The sequence below is a fragment of the Rhagoletis pomonella genome, unplaced genomic scaffold, assembly GCF_013731165.1.
Source record: "Rhagoletis pomonella isolate Grant_MI unplaced genomic scaffold, Rhpom_1.0 Rhpom_scaffold_00341, whole genome shotgun sequence".
Taxonomy (NCBI): Eukaryota; Metazoa; Arthropoda; class Insecta; order Diptera; family Tephritidae; genus Rhagoletis; species Rhagoletis pomonella.
The window spans coordinates 63,770-81,878 of record NW_023458895.1 but is presented as its reverse complement, the minus strand read 5'-3'; the positions used below and the strand labels follow the sequence as shown (position 1 = coordinate 81,878).

General features: G+C 35.4%; 1 protein-coding gene across 1 annotated transcript in view; it reads right to left on the bottom strand.

The window, feature by feature from the left end:
- Positions 1–7,734: 7,734 nt before the first annotated feature.
- The window catches only part of LOC118750643 (probable WRKY transcription factor protein 1), a gene marked incomplete at both ends in the record, with an annotated part of 60,723 nt that continues 50,348 nt past the window's right edge, over positions 7,735–18,109 (bottom strand). The window contains 2 exons of the mRNA XM_036485376.1: positions 7,735–7,869; positions 14,791–17,361. Coding sequence (XP_036341269.1) covers positions 7,735–7,869; positions 14,791–17,361 — 2,706 coding nt within the window. The remainder of the gene's footprint in view (positions 7,870–14,790; positions 17,362–18,109) is intronic.

The following is an 18,109-nucleotide window of genomic DNA, read 5'->3' as shown; positions in this document are numbered from 1 at the left end:
CCATATTCATGCGTGTGTATGTGTGCGTGTAAGAGCATGAGCATCCGTGTGTTTGTGCAATTGTTTTATCTGTAATCATATACCATAATCATGCGCCATAGTAATGAAGATAATATTTCCCAAGCTGCAACATGAATAGAAAAGTAAATAAATTAATCGATTGGGATTTCTTATTTACTATGGAAGGGTGTAGAAGAAGGGGCGGAGCTGCCACTATAGTCTTATAGCTGGAAAAAATATTAAAAGGAGTGTGAGTGATGAAAGGAAGAAAGAATGGAAAGTAGGTTTAATATGAATGAGAAGGAGGGCGATTTTTGGCTGATAAGGTAAGGTATTCACAGACGTACTACATATTATTATATACATACAAACATAAATAAGTTTATATGTATGTGTGACGAAAACTAAATCGGCTTTAGATTTCGTTTGCTGGTCGCACTTAAAGGCAAGAATGTGTGTCCATAAAAGACTATCGAATATAAATTTAAGTACCACTGCTGCGCCGGTGGCCAACCAAGTTTTCTCTAGTGCAAATATGATTTCATGTGTGCTTTTTACTCAAGTTGCCCACTGTCTGATTTATGGACATACGCAATGCGTTTAATGAACAGAGCTGAGCAGACGTACAAATAAACATAATCACACACAAGCAGACATAAGTACTATGTTCTTATATGTATGTCCATTAACTTGTAGGGATGGCTTGGCTTACTAGTTTTGGGCAAAGTGCTCAGCATGTTAACTTCAATTATAGGAAAAATGTGTAACAGCTGAAAGCCATAAGGTAATTTCTGTCCTGTGTTTTGTGCCTATGCATGTACATAGGTAGGCATTCAGTAGAATTTTTGAGAAGCCCAAGCAAGTTGGAGTATTTTTCAACATTAGATGATATTGTGGTAAATAACTACTATTTAGCTGCTTGCACTGAAAAGTTATTTACATTTCATGCAAATATTTTGTAGTAGTTGTATTGATAATATGAGAACTTTTCTCAAAAAACTTTGATAGCAATTTCCGTATACATTTCCAGAAATACCTAAAAATTATCAAACTCTTATCTTTATATTGATTGCATAGCTGCATCGATTGAAATGTCTTATTCATTACTCAAATCAAACTGAATTTGTTTTCATATAACAAACTATGATAAAGTGTAAATGCATGCACAGTAGGGTGGGTCAATATTTTTTGACTATGCGCGTATTGCATAGGAAGATTTTTAAGCAAATACACAAATTTTTACGCAAATACATAATTACAAAAAAAAACATGTTTCGACACACAGAAATCAAAAAATTTCGTGTTGAGTAAATATTGATGTGACTTTCCACACATATGTATTACAATGTGCGACAAAAACCAAAAAAAAAAAAAAAAATCAAAACATACAAAACATACAAAACGAAACTCGAGGCCAAATATAGCAAAACTGCGTTTTTAGTTTTTCTCTTTGGCGTCAGTATCTTTTTTTAAAGGACATGAAAAATTAAAAAAGTTATTAAGAAAAATAGTGCAATGTAGAGAACAATATGAATACCATATGAAAAAGAAAATTCTTTAGAATCGAAAACCATTAAATTTTTGGTGAACAATTGGCCAATTTCAATGCTTTTTCGTCCTTGTGCACCAAAACGTTTAACTTTATTTCAACCTTACAGGCTTTTCTCTTTTATTTGAAACCCATATTGTTATTTTGCATTGCACCGAATTTTTAAAATTTTTTTTTTCATTCATCATATCCTTGAAATTTCAACGTCCTTTTAAAAAAATCCTGACCTCAAAGAGGAAAACTAAAAACGCAGTTTTACTATATTTGAATTCGAGTTTCGTGAGTATACCAATTTTTGTTTGGGTAAAATTGACTGATGTACGCTGTTTTATGGTGTCTACATTTGTAGAGTACCGGCCAGGAGATAGTCAATTGAATGATAGAATTGAACGTATTCAACGAAAATTGATTCGTTTTGCACTTCAACCGCTTAACTTCACGGAACCTCTTTCACGGTATAGTGCTAGATGCAGACTAATTAACTTCAAATCACTGGAAGGGAGGCGGATTGTCCAGTCGCTTATGTTTGTCGATGACTTAATTAATGGATATATCGACTGCCCTTACTTGCTTGAAATGATAAGCTTCAACGTTCCCCACAGAGTACTGCGCTTCCAAGTGCCATTTTACTTGCAACCCCCAAAGCAAATTATTTTTATCTGGTTCCGGGTTTTAGAGCTCTTTCGGAATCCAAATGCTTTCCAGGAATGATAAATATTGAGTTTTCGACTCCTAGGTACTTATTCAAAAATATGATAGAATTAATTATGCAAAACTCTTTACTTAATATGGTTTTATTTATTTAGGCATATTGATTAAGTTTGCTCCTATATGAACAAAAGTACCATGCAACATGTTTCTGCTATTTTTTGTATGCTATTATATAATTCTAAGGTGTTAACTTTTGTGTCATCTAGTCTGTAAGATTTGTATAAGGCATATACTAAATAAAGATTGAATTGAATTTGTATAATCTGCACAACATATGCAACCTGATTTTTGTTAATAAAGCAGCGAAAATTAAGTGTCCGAATAGAAACTGTCAAGTCATGTGACAATTCGAACTAATTGAGAACCGCCCATATGCCCAGTGGGCCAGAAGAAAGAGAAAGTGGCCAAAATTGTTTTTTAACAATTTAAGCATGAAAAAATAATAAAATAATATTTTTATAGTATAGCTTATTATTTAAGGTATCACATCGAAAAGCACCAGGTGTCCGAACATTATGAGAAATCTTAGAAGGCACGTAGTTCTACATTTTCTATAGAAAGTTTATGGAATAAAATTAAAAAAATAGGGTTGCCAGATATATGAAAACTTATAATTATTCAAAAGCTCCACAGCATACCCCAATTCCTATAGTAAAACGAAACCCGTTTGTATAGAAAACAAATATTTCGGAGTGGGGTTGCCACCTTTCTTAAAAGTTACAATTTCGTTTATCAAAAAAATGTATGCTTATTTAATATCAAAATGTGGGTATCAAACAGAAAGTGTTAGAACAAGCGTTAACACTAACATGTTTTTGAGTAGGGTTGCCTATCTATCAACTCAGGCTATCATTTTAATTATTTAATTTGTTTTATTTAAAGAAATGAAAATACGAATTTAATTGAAAAATTTTAAGTGGTGCCTTTTGTGTTAAATTGTGTTAAAAAATTCTTTCATGTGACAAAAATTGAGAAACGGATTTCAAAAATTTTTTCAAAAAGTATTCAGAGCCTACCGCGAGGAGGTGACAGGAATAAAATACCCCACTTTATTATTTACTTTTTTTTTAATTTTTTTAATTTGCTCTATTTTTATTTTTTTATTTAATAATCTAGAACTAGTGAGAGCAGAGGGTCTGAGATCTGAATTGACTAGGATAGCCAGGTCCTTGCCAAGGCTCCTTCTTCTGAGTTGGATTTGATGAGAAAAGCTCTTGGCTTAAAATTAATTTTGATTTATTTGACTTTAAAAACGAATTACACTACGACTTTCGCTCACTATGATAATATTTTAACAAATGTTCTGGCCACTTTTGTTTAAGCGTGCATTTGTTAAGTGATTCTTTTTTTATACCAACACCAATCACCACTAGATGGGCACATTCTTCTTTAAATCTTAAACTCTATAAAGGTTAGCATTAAGTAGCGCGGAAGTATTTTCTGAAGCGAATGCGATTTTATACACTTACAAAGAATTATGCATTTATGCATTGTTTACTATTCATAAAATCACCATAATGCAAGTTCGTCACTTCAACTATTTCAATGCCAGTGCGGGCAAGTAAATCATAAAAGTAAAGTCATGACAGAAAATATGCAAATACGGCTGAATGTTATTTTAGCGCGGGGCAACAGGCGTATACGAGAGAGACACAAATACATATGTATGTATGTAAATATCTTAGTGAACAAAATAAAAGGTCAGCTCGAGGATACACTTCACTACATACTTGCGCTGTTCTTTTAAAATCTTTGCATGAAAATTGTTTTTATTTTGTTGTCGACCATACTACTACTAAAAGACAACGGAGAGACAATATAGCCTGTCAACTTTTTATTCAAAGAAAGAAAGTGAGTCACAGCCATGAAAATACAAACAAAAGAGGCAAGGCAGCAAAAGAAAATGAAGACCAAATAAAAGAAAAACGAATTAAATATAATCTATAAAAAAAGGACAAAAAACAACATAAGGCAGTAAATAAGACCAATGGCCAATTGTCATGGGAAATGAAGGGGTTTTTATTTACTTATTTTTTATTACTTTGGATGATTTGCTTGTTGGCAATCTTAGAAATCATGGAAATGAGTAAAAGTGAAAGTATTACATAAATAGGTAAATAAAAAAGTAGACAATTGAAGTTGGAAAACTGCATAAATGCAAAATATACCGAAAGTGCAAATTCACTTCCTATTGATTTCTATGATCTATATATCGATGACTGAGTGGCCGATCGACCTATCTTCGGCCGCCAGTTCGAAAACTCTCTGTCTCAGAAAACATTTCAAGAACGCTCTATATCCGAATTTGATTGAAGAACGGCCTGTTTCAGAAATTTATTGAAAAACACCCTATCTCAGAATTTGATTGGAGAATTGCAAATGTGCTGAGATAGGGCATGTTCGAACCGAATTGTGAGATAAGGCCTTTTTAAATCAAATTCTAAAATAGGACGCTATTCAAACAAATTCAGAAATAGCGCATTGTTGGAAAATTTTCTGAGGTAGGGCGTTTTCGAACGGTTTCGAAATCTTTCACTCAGCCATCGATATGTACATATATATATATGTAGATAGAAAGCTGTTATTTCGATAATTTTTAAAAGTTTTTTTTTTTTTTTTAACTGGATCTTACTAAATCTCGAAAGAAAATTTATGGGGAAAAAGAATAGTGGTTGCTTAAATGTTTATTACGTATATTTAGCTCGTAGATTGTGAATATAAAATTTTATAGTCTCTCTAAGGATTTACCAACGATTTTCTCAGAAGCTTCCAAGTATTCTGTAATTGAAAAACTTGTAATTCTGTAATGTTTTATGTTCACCTAAGATGGTAGAATATAAGTCTTCTGCATGCTGTTTTCATTTGCTTCTGTGATATATTAATATACATTGCAAGGTAATTTGGTTTCGATTGCTTTTAATGATATTATAAATATTAATTTAGAAGAACTTTATATAGTAATAACTTCGATCTTTATGCTAAAAAATCATTCTAAAAAGTCAGTTAGATGCGGTTTATACAGATTTTTCAAAGGCGTTTGACAGGGTTTCACACTCGATTTTAGTCCATAAACTTGCTGCTTTAGGTTTTCACTCCATTTTTTTAAATTGGATTAAATCTTACCTAAGTAATCGTCGCTCTGTTGTCAATGTCGCTAATACATTATCGTATCCCTTTATAGGTTCCTCCGGGGTACCCCAAGGAAGCGTTTTGGGCCCCTTATTTTTCATTTTGTTTATAAATGATATAAGTAGTTGTTTTTCCCGTTATAAATATCTCCTATATGCTAACGATTTAAAAGTTTACTCCATAATAAAGAGTCCGCTTGATTCACAGATACTTCAAGCAGAGCTCAATAATCTTAAATCATGGTGTGACACCAATCGCCTGTTGTTGAACATTAATAAATGCTATCACGTCACCTACAGTAAACGTACCACAGTCTTTCACACTTCCTATCATTTTTCCAATTATTATTTAAAGTCCGTCCCAGAAATCAAGGACTTGGGAGTACCTTTTGACAGAAAATTTACATTCAGCAATCATATTAACTTCATTGTCTCAAAGTCATATGAAATGTTGGCTTTTGTACGACGGAACACTTCCGAATTCTCTGATCCGTATACACTTAAATTGCTTTTCACTACCCTTGTTAGATCTAGGTTAGAGTACGCCTCGTTTATCTGGAGGCCATATCATGCATGTTATGTTAACCGCATTGAAAAAGTTCAAAAGGTGTTTATCAGGTTTGCTCTTCGAACCTTGCATTTTAATGAACCTATTCCTTCGTATCTTGCTAGAGGTAAGCTCATTAATTTAAAATCGCTGGAAAGTAGGAGATCGAATCTGTCGCTATTTTTTGTATTTCATATTATTTCTGGAGGGGTGGACTGTGCCTCCCTCCTTGAACGTATTCATTTTAATGCCCCACTTAGAAATTTACGTCACTTTGAGTCCTTTCATATTGGCCCGGTAAAAACTGTTTATGCATTACACGCTCCTATCACAAGAGCTTTATGCGATCTTAATCGCATCGAAAATTGTATTCATATTGATTTTACAGTCTGTAAAAACGACTTTTTGAAATTGTTATCTTTTATTTTGGATTAATTTTGTAAATTTACTTTACTTTTCTTTCTAATAGTCTGTAAGGATATTTGATGTATTCATTGGTTAAATTAAACAAATAAACAAATAAAAATATGTACCATCATATTAATAAGCAAAATGTATAAATCGGTATACACATTGTTCACACATAGTTGAGGAGAGTCTTATCCAAAACGATATTTCCATTTTTGGAAATTCTTTAATTTTTCTTTCTTTTATATCACTCATAACTTCGGTAGCAGCTGCAGTTTAAAAACATCCTGAATATATTTAAAAACATCATCTAGCTTTGTTAAATGGATAAAACTATCATATTTCCATCGATTTCCACAAGAAATATGTACGAGCATATTCTCAACATCTGCATGAAATTTTGAATAACTATCAATTCATTTAAGAATCCGAAATGAAGGTGTCTCCTTCCCTTCGAAGGTCGCATTATATGAGCTTAAATTCATACATCAAATGGGCCTGAAAATCAGTCATATTGGACTCTTATTGGCCTCATATACAGCTCATTATAAACTCTTAAAAAAAAAATGTGGCCTCATGTATATGGAAAATATTTTAGAGTCTTTTTAAATGCATACATTTCAGCAAAATTCCACCCTGACAGATTACCAGGTGGTCACTTTGGCTACGAACACATAAAAGGCAAATGAACACAACGAGCGAGGTAAGAATGAATCGTAACTAGCCATAAAAGTTAAATAATAAGCAATTTTACGCAAGTATTTACCGAGATGCGTTCATGTAAGATTGCGGATAAAGTAATAAATTTAAACAATTTACCCCTTTGTCAATTTAGATGAACTAAAATGTCTCGTTTGAGTACCTTCGAGTACAAGTAGTAGAGACGGGTATTTCCTAGCGATACTTTGAGTAGCATCGAATTTTCTATTCGATACTTTTAATGAGTACAGGCATTGAGTACATGGTGGTATGAAAAATTATATATATATATAGATTATTATTAAAGTATTTTATCTAGTGGGAATTAGACAACGAATTTGCCTTAAATATTATATTTAAAATTGCTTTCTTAATATTTTCTCATTCACTTTTTAGCGCTCACAAGTGCTGTATTGTATTGTGGAAATATCTTTATATATCCTCAATTATGATGGTATATGTTTTTATGATCCTTTTATGGCATAAATATTCGACTCTAATCATTAGGATTCAAAATTTTGAACGCAGAAAAAAATATTTTAGTATAAAAGTGTATCTGCTAATTAAAAAAAAGTTATAAGACATACGCTTAAAATTTCACGGACTTAATGACCTTTCCGGTAAACAATATTAAAAAGTTTTGTTTGTACATATTTAGTTATATTATTTACACAATGTTAAACTGCACTTACCTTGTCGTTTTTCAGCTTCATTTATCGGAATATTTTCTAAAACGATTGGTTCGGAACGACCTTTCTGATTTGCGCTGTATACTACCAGATGCAGGGCTGGATTGGCATCGGGATAGTAATCCATGGAAGTTAGATCTGTAAAATAAACGAGAGAATTATAATTTTTTCGAGATATTATTAAGTTGTTAGAATTAGTGTAGAATTTGCTTAGGTTTCCCTTTCGCGCTTAGAAGGGCAAAGTTAGAATTTGCTTATTATTTTTAATGTGTATTTTGTTTTTGTGTTGTTGCACGTATAAAAAATCTTTGAAAATCGTGCAATCATTAAACTTGTCATGGGTCGTAAAATGACACCAACATAATATAGGTCCAGCATACCAATCTCACTCAAAATAAATTAATTTTATAAAATACTACTAAAGTTCATGAATTCTCTGAAGTGTAAGGGTTTTCCTAAATAGGTTAAAATTGAGATCTTCTTGTCATTCAAATTTATTTTAGGTCATGAAAGGGTTAAGCTCCGTTTTTAATAATCGTTTATTTTCGCTATAGCTCTTATCGCAAGCTCGGGAGTTGGCTGTTATGCAACAGTAAGGCACATTTCTTAGCTAAATACAGAAATTTCCTTCTTTATAAGCGCTATAGCAGGCCACTGCCTGATTAGGTTAAGCGCTATACATTGGGCTAGAGTTGGACGTACAGGAGCATGCCGTAGTTGCAAGATCAAAGAAGTTACTGGAGTTGAGGCATACGCAAAGATTTATATTGTAATATATAAAAACAATGCTAAAAGCTGATTCTTTTTATAAAATCCCATTACAACGTTTTTTAGTTTTCTTTCTACTTATTTACCACTACTCAGCAGTTTTTTCTTTATGGTGATGTACTAGCTTCAGCTATAAGTTTGCCTTGCATAATAAAATGCTGTATTCATTATGATAGTCGATAGCTTAATTACCTAAGAGTTTTAATTTTTCACACTTTTTATGCCAAAAAGGCAATCACTAGAGGCTTAAACGCAAATGCATACAACGAAATGTACTCAGAAAGTTCATATCAACTTTGAACACACGAAATCATTAGCAAGCATTTTGCCGGAAGAGCATTTTCCGAAGCCAATACGCATGCTGCATGTACCTATTACTTACTACATATGTAGGTAAGTTTGTTTAAATGTACGTTTGTATTTGGGTTTACTTGCATATCATATAAACATACAGCTATTTACGCAAATGTTGTTTGTAATTTTTGGTTACTACATATTAAATAGTAGTTAGTGATATACTTATATATGTACATAAGTAAATAAAATAAAGTTTCACTTCAAGTGTAGAAGCCACAGTCGTGCAAAACAACACTATCGATAAAGAAACATCAATAGTAAGAACACTTAAATTATATACATACATATATCTACGTAGTAGCTACCCTGTAGTAAATGCCACTAATTGCGAACTATGATACTAACAATTTCCTTTTTAGCTCAACTAGTTCGTCTTCTATCTTTGTTCCGTACTACTAACTGGCATGGTGATGTCCAGCTGGAGAGCTAGCATACGAGAAAGTCTAACCCTCGGCCAGCGCAAAAATAAGTGTTTTTGAAGTAAATCTTCTTTAGCGGTGGTTGGCTGATTGCGAGTAAATTGGCAAATTTAACGGAAATTCCACACGAAAATGGTATTAATTTAAGAGAAACGTGCTAATAAAAGGTTAAATAATACAACTTAGATTACCGAAACTTTTATCGATTTTCTGGACGATATTTGTATCGATGTTGTTATCGATAAAATAATCCGTGCCTGGCACTTACTTTTTTAAATGTGTACTCAACTGATTGTAATTGAATTTTTACAGTAAACTTTAAGTTTTTTAATTGCAATTTTTTTATATTCGAATTCTCCCTGAGCGCAGAAATACATTTTAGTTAATTTTTTTGATTATATTTTTTCAAACGCGACAAACTGGATATCGTTGGTCTATGTCTATTAGTACCCTTGACTCTTAGATGGTCTCTTACCTGCACCGGAATGCATCTGCAAATCGTTACACCCTAATAAACGAATGACAAAACTTTCTACCTTTATCTGATGAAGATTATTATTTTTTTTTTTAATTATTGCGACATTCTTTAAGCTTGTTTTTTGAATTTAAATCGAAACTGACAGAAAAAAATAATTTTTCACTTAGTGTCGTTTACCAGTTTCGGCAGTTAACGTTAAAATTTTTCACGGAAAACCTAAAGTTAACTGCCACTTTAAAAACGGTATTAAATTTCTTTCGTGAAACTGGCAATTAAATTCATAAACTTATATTTTCGATTGAAGTACATACGTACTTCCCAGTAACTTCAAGGGGTCCTGGCTATTTAAAATAAAGTTATTCGAATTGAATAAGTCGCCGCTTCGACTCATACCAGTCAATAAACTAGTAAGTTTTTACCAGATACTCTACTAGAAAGTTTATTGTCTAGTTTGGATTTTCACTGCAGGGTACTACCGTTGCAGTACTAATATCATTGAACAGCAACAACAAATGCAAAACTAACACATCAACCACTTACAATGATTTTCAAAAGCGACTTTGATCTTTTCACTCTATTTACAATACCATCAAACATTCGACTTCGAACAGTTAACGTTAGTGAGTGGGTGCAGTGAGATGTTTACTGAGCAGTTGGCGGCGGGCGAAGAGTGCAGTTGGCAAAGTGAAGAGATGCGAAGTAAATTAGAGTAAAGTTGGCTGTGTTGTACTGACATTGGCAGCTTAGCGCGCTTGTCTAACTAATCGTGACTTTACGCTTCGTTAGATTTTGCAAATAAACCTGCAGCAATGCCTGCGGTGGGTGAACTGGCAAGCGTTGCGTTAGACAAAGAAGTCTGGCGGTTAGTTTGTAAGGGGATAAGTAAGTAGAGAAGTGTAGAGTGGAGTGTTAAGGCTTTCAGCTACATACTTTTGATGCCTATATAGAAACCACCAACAATAAGCGATATAAGGCTGCCAAAAATCGTACTAAATATTTGTACCATCGATGTTGCTACGCTAACTGATCATGTGTATGGCGGTACTTACATAGATATGCATACATATATTTAATGGGTGTGTGAGTGATTTAGTAATAAACTGTAGCCGTTGCAAATAAAAAAAAGCGCATTGCTTAAAAGTAAGTGCCTCGATAGACGAAAAGTTTGTCTCATTAACTCGCAAAGGCATAAAAAAATGAAAAAAGTCACAGTCGATTTGCGATTAACTTAGCTGTCGTTTTTCGTTTCGTTAGCATTGCGGCTGTCAAACGCAAAACTTTTGAAATTGTGCCTTTTCCCCATACTGTCCACACCCAGTCAAGTTAATAAATTAAGCAAAATCGACACCAAATAGCAACCAGGTGCGAAGTGCTGAAAAGAACGCATGGAACCGACTTGGTTATATGCTAATATACAGTTGTCGAAAATTTATAGCCGCACTTTTATCATATTATTTTTGTTGTTATTTAATTTGGAAAAAATCAAATATGTTGCGATTTTTTTCTTAGTAAACTTGTTTGCTTCTCAAAGAATCGATCCATCCCTTGCGAGGCCTAGTAATTAGCGTTTCTGCTACTGAGTTAGGTGAAAGTTCCAAAAACTGCTTTTCAGTTGCTTGTTTTATATGGAAAAGGGTTTCCCATGCAAATAGATTTTGAATTAGTATTAGAATTTAGAATTTTTGGGAAAAGAAATGAAAAATATTTGAAATTTTAGAGACCAAATAATTTGAAGAAAATCAAATCCGCTGCTCTACTCAAACTTTCTGTTTAATATGCCTTAGTCAAAGTGCCCCGATCTTTGTTATTTTCGCCGTAAACTCTCTGTTGGTAATAAATAAGAATTAATTTTTATGTAAAAAAACAAAACCGACTACAATTCTAATATAAAAATTTTATATTACCGTTAATTTCTACATAAATCTAATTTGTATGGGACCAGCCTTTCCTTTGAAAAAAGAATTATAGAAATCGGTAAACGTGGTCCCAAGTTATGCGGTAACATGCATAAAAAAAGTATTCAGACAAATTGATAACCTCCTTGTTTTCCGAAAACGGTCAAAAATACCGAGAAATTTCTAAATAAATAAATTATTACAAAAAGACATCCGCTTATCAAATTTCTGTCTGATAACTAACTAAGGGACTGGACTTCGTTCAAACAACTCGATGTTCTGACATTTTGGTATAATTTTTTATGGGTCTATCTCTACTTTTTCTGGTACTTACAAATATCGGACCAAAGTTATAATACCATTTCATATTCCTAAGAAGTATAAAAAGGCTCAATTTAAAACCCGCGAAAAGTTTTTGATGCCATATCCCACATCTTTGTCTACCTAGTCATCATTCAAGACACTAACCGCCGTAAAAAAATAGATGATTAACTAACCGCAAACAGCTATTTCAAATAGGACTACCCTAACCATCCTGTTTTAACTATCGAACCCTTTTTTAAAAGTTCCAGCAGACAAGAACTGCATCCGAATCTCTTTTTCTAATGCATCCGTTTCTATGTATTGAGCGATAAATGAATCAGACCATATGGAGAGAAGAGGGTAATACTTTTGCTAATTAATCGTTTTGTCGGCGAAGTCTTTCGCCACACAATTATCGGAGAAAAAACGCACAACTTCAGCTCATTATTTTCAATGTGGCAGAGCGATTATTATTTTTCCTGAAACCGCTGCTGCTGCTGCCACCAGGCCTGTTAATAGCTGGTATTACTTTTTGTTGTTTTATCCTTTCCACTTCATTTTGCGTTTGTTTGCTAGGTGATTTATTACCAAATGAAATAACTGCTACATTAACTAGCTAAGAGTTCGCTGCAGTTTTCGCACCAAATGTTAAATCAATTGTACATTTTAGGTAGTTGGAAAGAGGCCGCTAGTATGAAAGTGCGACAATAAATAAATGGTACTAATGAAAGTGTGTTAATAAATTTAGTCTAACTTTCAACCTTTAAGGAATTACTTAGCTTCATATAAATTGTTACAAATGTAGAACTTGGTAAAGTTATGCGGTAACATACATAAAAATAAAAAATAAAAATATTCCGACGAACTGATAAGCTCCTCCTTTTTTCGGAAGTCGGTTAAAAAGTTGGCGTAAGCCATTGCGAGCTCACTGTTACCCCCTAGCGCCTAAATGCATGCTACAGCGAAAGTGTTAACGATTGAATTTCTTTTCGTTAAAAACCGCAATAGAATTATTTTGTTAATTACCATCGATAGTTTCGATGCATCGATGATTCTCCGACATCCCTAATGTAATGATTTAGCATGAATCGGAAGTTATCACAATATTATAGTAATGCGCACGCCTTAGATTTTAGCGAGTGCAAGTTTCAAAAAGAAAGTCAGATCCGTTCACTTGCACGAATTAAAGAATTAAAAAAAGTCATATATTTTAAAGATGTTTGTTGATCTGAATCGCCTCCGAATTTTTTCCTATTTGCCTCAAACATTTTTTTATTAAGTGTTGCGAAGTATTATTTAACTTAAATTCTCTGTAATAGTTTGCAGTTTTTTGTGCCCATAAAGTTATTTGGGCAGCTTAAGCACAAACCATCGAATTTTTCTTAAGCAATCTTATAATATTAATGTTGGGCACTCCCCTACTTTTGTAACTACTCAATGAATGAGGTACTCAATATATCCTTTGCTAAAAAACCAGGGACGAATTGGTGAGCAACCGGGGAAAACTCATTAATTTGCTTTAAATTGAACATCTTGATTTGTGCGCCTAGAGCGCTCGTAAATCCCAGACGAACAAATTGGGAGGTATTTAGATGCTGCAACTCGGAGGCAAACCAATAACACAAGATCCTTTTGAAAATCCCAAGGGCGCCTAGCATGTACTTCCTACTGAAGTCTCCGGAACGCATTTTGTACACCAAAATTAGGGATATGGTTGGTCCGAGTACCTGTCCATTGCGACATTAAATGAAATTTCAAGGCTGCTGAACTCGCGCGTCATGGAACGACTTTTCTGATACATGTATAAGTAATACTAGCGGTATCCCTCTTCAAACATGAACATTTCTTTTGAAAGAAAACTTCATCGAAATTGCCAATTAAGAAATATGGCGAATGGAACCGACCTGTCATATCGCAAAAACACTCTGGCCAGCCATAGACGTCCCAAGCTACCAAGCCTCTGGAGTTCTCACCGGACATTGTCTTATTGGATTACACGCAGCCAGATGGGGCACACCCTGGAACGACCACTGCAGAAGCGACATGGATGAAGCGGTTAGATGGTTATCCTTATACGGGTACTTACGTTATATTTGTCCGAGATCCGGGTAGTAGGCTATCATTATCCGTGTACCAGGATACAGGGTTATTTTTAGACGAGTACTCTAATCTCTCTATCCAGATACTTGAAAAGTGGATTATATTTGCCCCAAGTTTTTCATCTGAGTGCCCGTGTGGGCGGTTATCTTTATCCAGGTATCCGGGTAGGGGGTTATCATGGCACGGCTATCCGGATAGGTATTTAAATACCGGATACTTGAATAGCGTTTTCTGGGATCCGCGTAGTGGGTTATCTTTACATGGGGGTTCTTTTTACCCGAGTATCTGGGTAAGAGGTTTTATTTATTCGGGTACCCGGGTAGTAGATTAGATTTTTCCGCATACCCGGAGAGAGGGTGTATACATTTCTCCTTGAATGAGAATAATTTTTATTTCACATTGGTAAAGGTATCTTTCCTTTATTAATGATTTCTAGATAAAAATCTCATCCTTCGATTGAATTGATATGGAACGTTCGCCCAACTCAGCAGCACAAACGCTGATTACTGGGCCTTGCAAAGGATGGCTCAATGCTTTGTGAAACAAACAAATTTACTAAGAAATAAAGTTACAACAATTTTTATTTCTTCCAATAATTTTTGTTTTTGATCTAACGTTAGATATGCCTTGGGACCACCTGAAGTGGAAATGATTATTACAACAAAATTTTGTCGAAGAAACCTTTAAATCAACGAGCGTATAAGTATTGAATTGAAAACTCAATTAATTATGTACTTACCACTCAAATCGATACGAAATATGGGTATATCCGCATATGTGCTCGTCGTATTTAATCGCAGTTTCTTCGTCTTCGAATCGTATGCCTCCAGGAAGAACTGCTGCTGCAAACCACCATCATAGCCCGGCATGCATTCCAATTCCATCGTTGAGTAAACAATGTTATCGTAATTTTCCAGGTTGATAGTACCACCTCCCCCACCCCCACCGATACCGTTGCCATTGCTAATGCCATCCAGACCAAGACCGTGCCCATTACCATTGCTGCCGACCAGACTGTGCGTAGCAATGCCATTACTAAAACTATATTCCATGCGTGAGTAATCGAAATGTGGCCCATCTGCCGCATCTGCTATATCGGCTGATGGCAAACGAAACTCACTCCGTAGGGCGCTCAGAGTGGGTGGTGATAGCTCCTCATCCACCTCAATGAAGCTATTTAGCTCCGCATCCTCGCCATCGTCGGTCTCGTCTGCATCAATATCAGCTTCAACACCAGCGCCAGCTTCAGCGGTGTTAACATCCACTTCGCCGTCCGACTCTTTATCCATGCCATCAGCACCAACAGCCACTTCATCGGCTGGCATGTCAATCTCATCACCGTCATCTTCATAAGCAAATTTGTTACCAAAAATTTCTGCTGCTCTGTCACTTTCATCTGAGCTGGAGGCTAGATCATTAATTGCGCGTTGCATGCCAATAACATCGATGCCGCGATTACCATTTGTTGGGCGTTGCTGTTCTTGTTCATATTGTTGTTGCTTTTGATGATGAAATGCAACTGCGTGATTGCTTATTTGAAGCGCGCTAGTTGGCGCGCTGGGTGTCACATTGTTATTGTTGACTTTGTTGAAGTTTTGGGTAAAATTGTTATCGTGATGGCTAACTTTGCTGTACTGCGAGAAATGGTGTTCGCTTTTGCCGTCAGCATTAATGCTACTACTACTACTACTGCTAACACGAGCAGTTGCGCCAACATTTTTGGCCGTCAAAGATTTGCGTATACGCACCTTATCAATTGAGCTTGTGGCGGACGCTGCTATATCATCTGTGGCAATGAGCGGCGGCGCTGATTCATGCTGAAGCTCTATTTGTGAGCGCTGTTGCACATTTTGTTGGTGTGTTTGATTATTCGCCTTTGAGTTGATGAAATTGCCAATTGGTGGGCCGAAAGTGCTGCTGCTGAGTGTGATTGTGTTGTTGTCGTTGGTTGCAGCTGTTTCAAACACTTTTACTGGCGCTAAATCTGCGCTTACTTCTCCTTTGTAAGTTGCATGTTGCTCATACTCATTTGCCACTATACTACCTGCTTCTCTCTTGGTAAGTCGCAATTCTTCGTGAACTTTAGCTGCTTCATCATCCACTGATACTTCGTTGGCTTCCTTTTCCGTTTCCTTTGATATAGCTGTTGCTGTTGGCATTGCCGTTGCCATTACCGTTGAATGATGGATTACTTCGCTCATCACTGGTGCCACCTCACGTTTGTGCGTATTTTTTCGCCGCCAATTGTAGTATTTCGTCGCTGGCGTTTGCTTGTTGTTACCCTTGTTGTTGGCCTGCACATTTCTGCCATTGCCGACGACAGCCGCAGCCTCATCACCAACTGTTGGCAGTGATAAATTTGATTTTTGCCTTTTGTTGCTCACATTCATCTTCATCTTCTGCGTCTGCTTTGAAGTTAGCTTTCTTGAATGCTGTAGCTGTAGCTCCTTCACTGACGCAGTCTCTTTGTGAATCTTCTTCTTTTGCTTATGCTTCGAACTGGTGTTCTTGTTGTGCTGTTTAGCTGTTGTTGCATGCTCATCAGCAGCACGTTTCACTCGATGTTTGCTGTCCACTCGCATCTTCGTGGGTAATCCATCAGTTTTGTTATTGATATACGCCATCGTTGCTAAGTTGCCTGCGGCATCTGTACCCTGCAAAGTCGCTGGCTTACGCGTTGCAGCTGCTAGCAATTTTTTGTTAATGTCAGCTCCAGCTACTGCGGACGCTTCAGCTGCGACAGCTGCTGCTGCTGCTGCTGATGATGATGATGTTTCCTTGTTATGTTTTTGTTGTTGCTGCTGTCGTTGCAGCTGTTGTTGTTGCTGTTGTTGTCTCTTGATTGCCGCCAGTGTCTGAGATGGCGTAAATGATGTACGTTCTTTCAGGCGTTGCAGTTGTTGTCGCTGTTGTTGTTCGTTCACTTGTGGCGGCCGATGTTTTTGTTGTTGGTGATGCAATTTCTGTTGCTGCTGACCAATCAATGTATTTGCATTATTTTTTCGCTGTTGCTGTTGCTGTTGCTTATTAAGAATGCTGCTTATTTTATTATTGGTTTTGCTAGTGCTACTCGCTTTGTTGTTGCCACTGCCATCGCTATTGTGAATTTTATTGCCATTCTTATTGTTGTTGCTATTGTTATTATTACGCTCACGTACATACTCCATATGCGGAAAATTTGATTCGTGTCGGCCATATTGTGCCGGCACCATCTGATTGCCATGCATTGTTGTCTGATTCGATGAGTTTAGCGAGGCGGAGGTCACCACATATGGACGCAACGTACAGTTGCGCAACGCGCCAGGCTTAGCTGTGTGCGTGGACAATTGATAAAAGAGAGAGAAAATAACAGCGTTATAGCTCTTAGAAAATAAAGTGATTGTTAGTCGTATTTGGCAAGCCTTTGTGCAAATAAATATATGTATGTATGTATGTAAATAAATGCAATTATTTGAGATTATCTATAAATTTATTTACTTTTCCTGCTAAAACGAAATAAATAAATAAGGTATGTAGCTTATAGTATCCCTTTAACCCTTTGTATACCGGCTGTGTCCAATGGACCCGAATACAATTTTATTATGTTACCATTATCAATATCTGATGGTTTTGAGCTCAATAATTCCCTTAATTTGCTTATTTTCATGTAGTCTATAGTATACTTTTATGATTATTTTAATCATTTTTAAATAATTGATGTTGCTATTCTAAATCTAGCGGGAACTGCCAGCCCATACATAGGGACCTAATGGACCCGAACAGTTGGTAATGCTAGTTTTTTTCCATGGTAGGCAAAGGGTTAAACCATTTTCTCAATGCTCAGGATTCATGGGCCTAAAATGAGTATTTCTTTCGCCATAAATATGATTGATTCTGAGCCCAGTCAACTAGGCTGACCCATTTCGGACTCTTTTGGTGTCATAAATTCTGAATTGAAAAATAGTAAAAAAGTTACCGTATAAGTAAAAGTTTATCAGTAATCAGAATTATGAAGATTATTTGCTTTTGAAACTCAGAGAAGCGTCATATTACAAACCCTAATATGGCTCATAACTTGA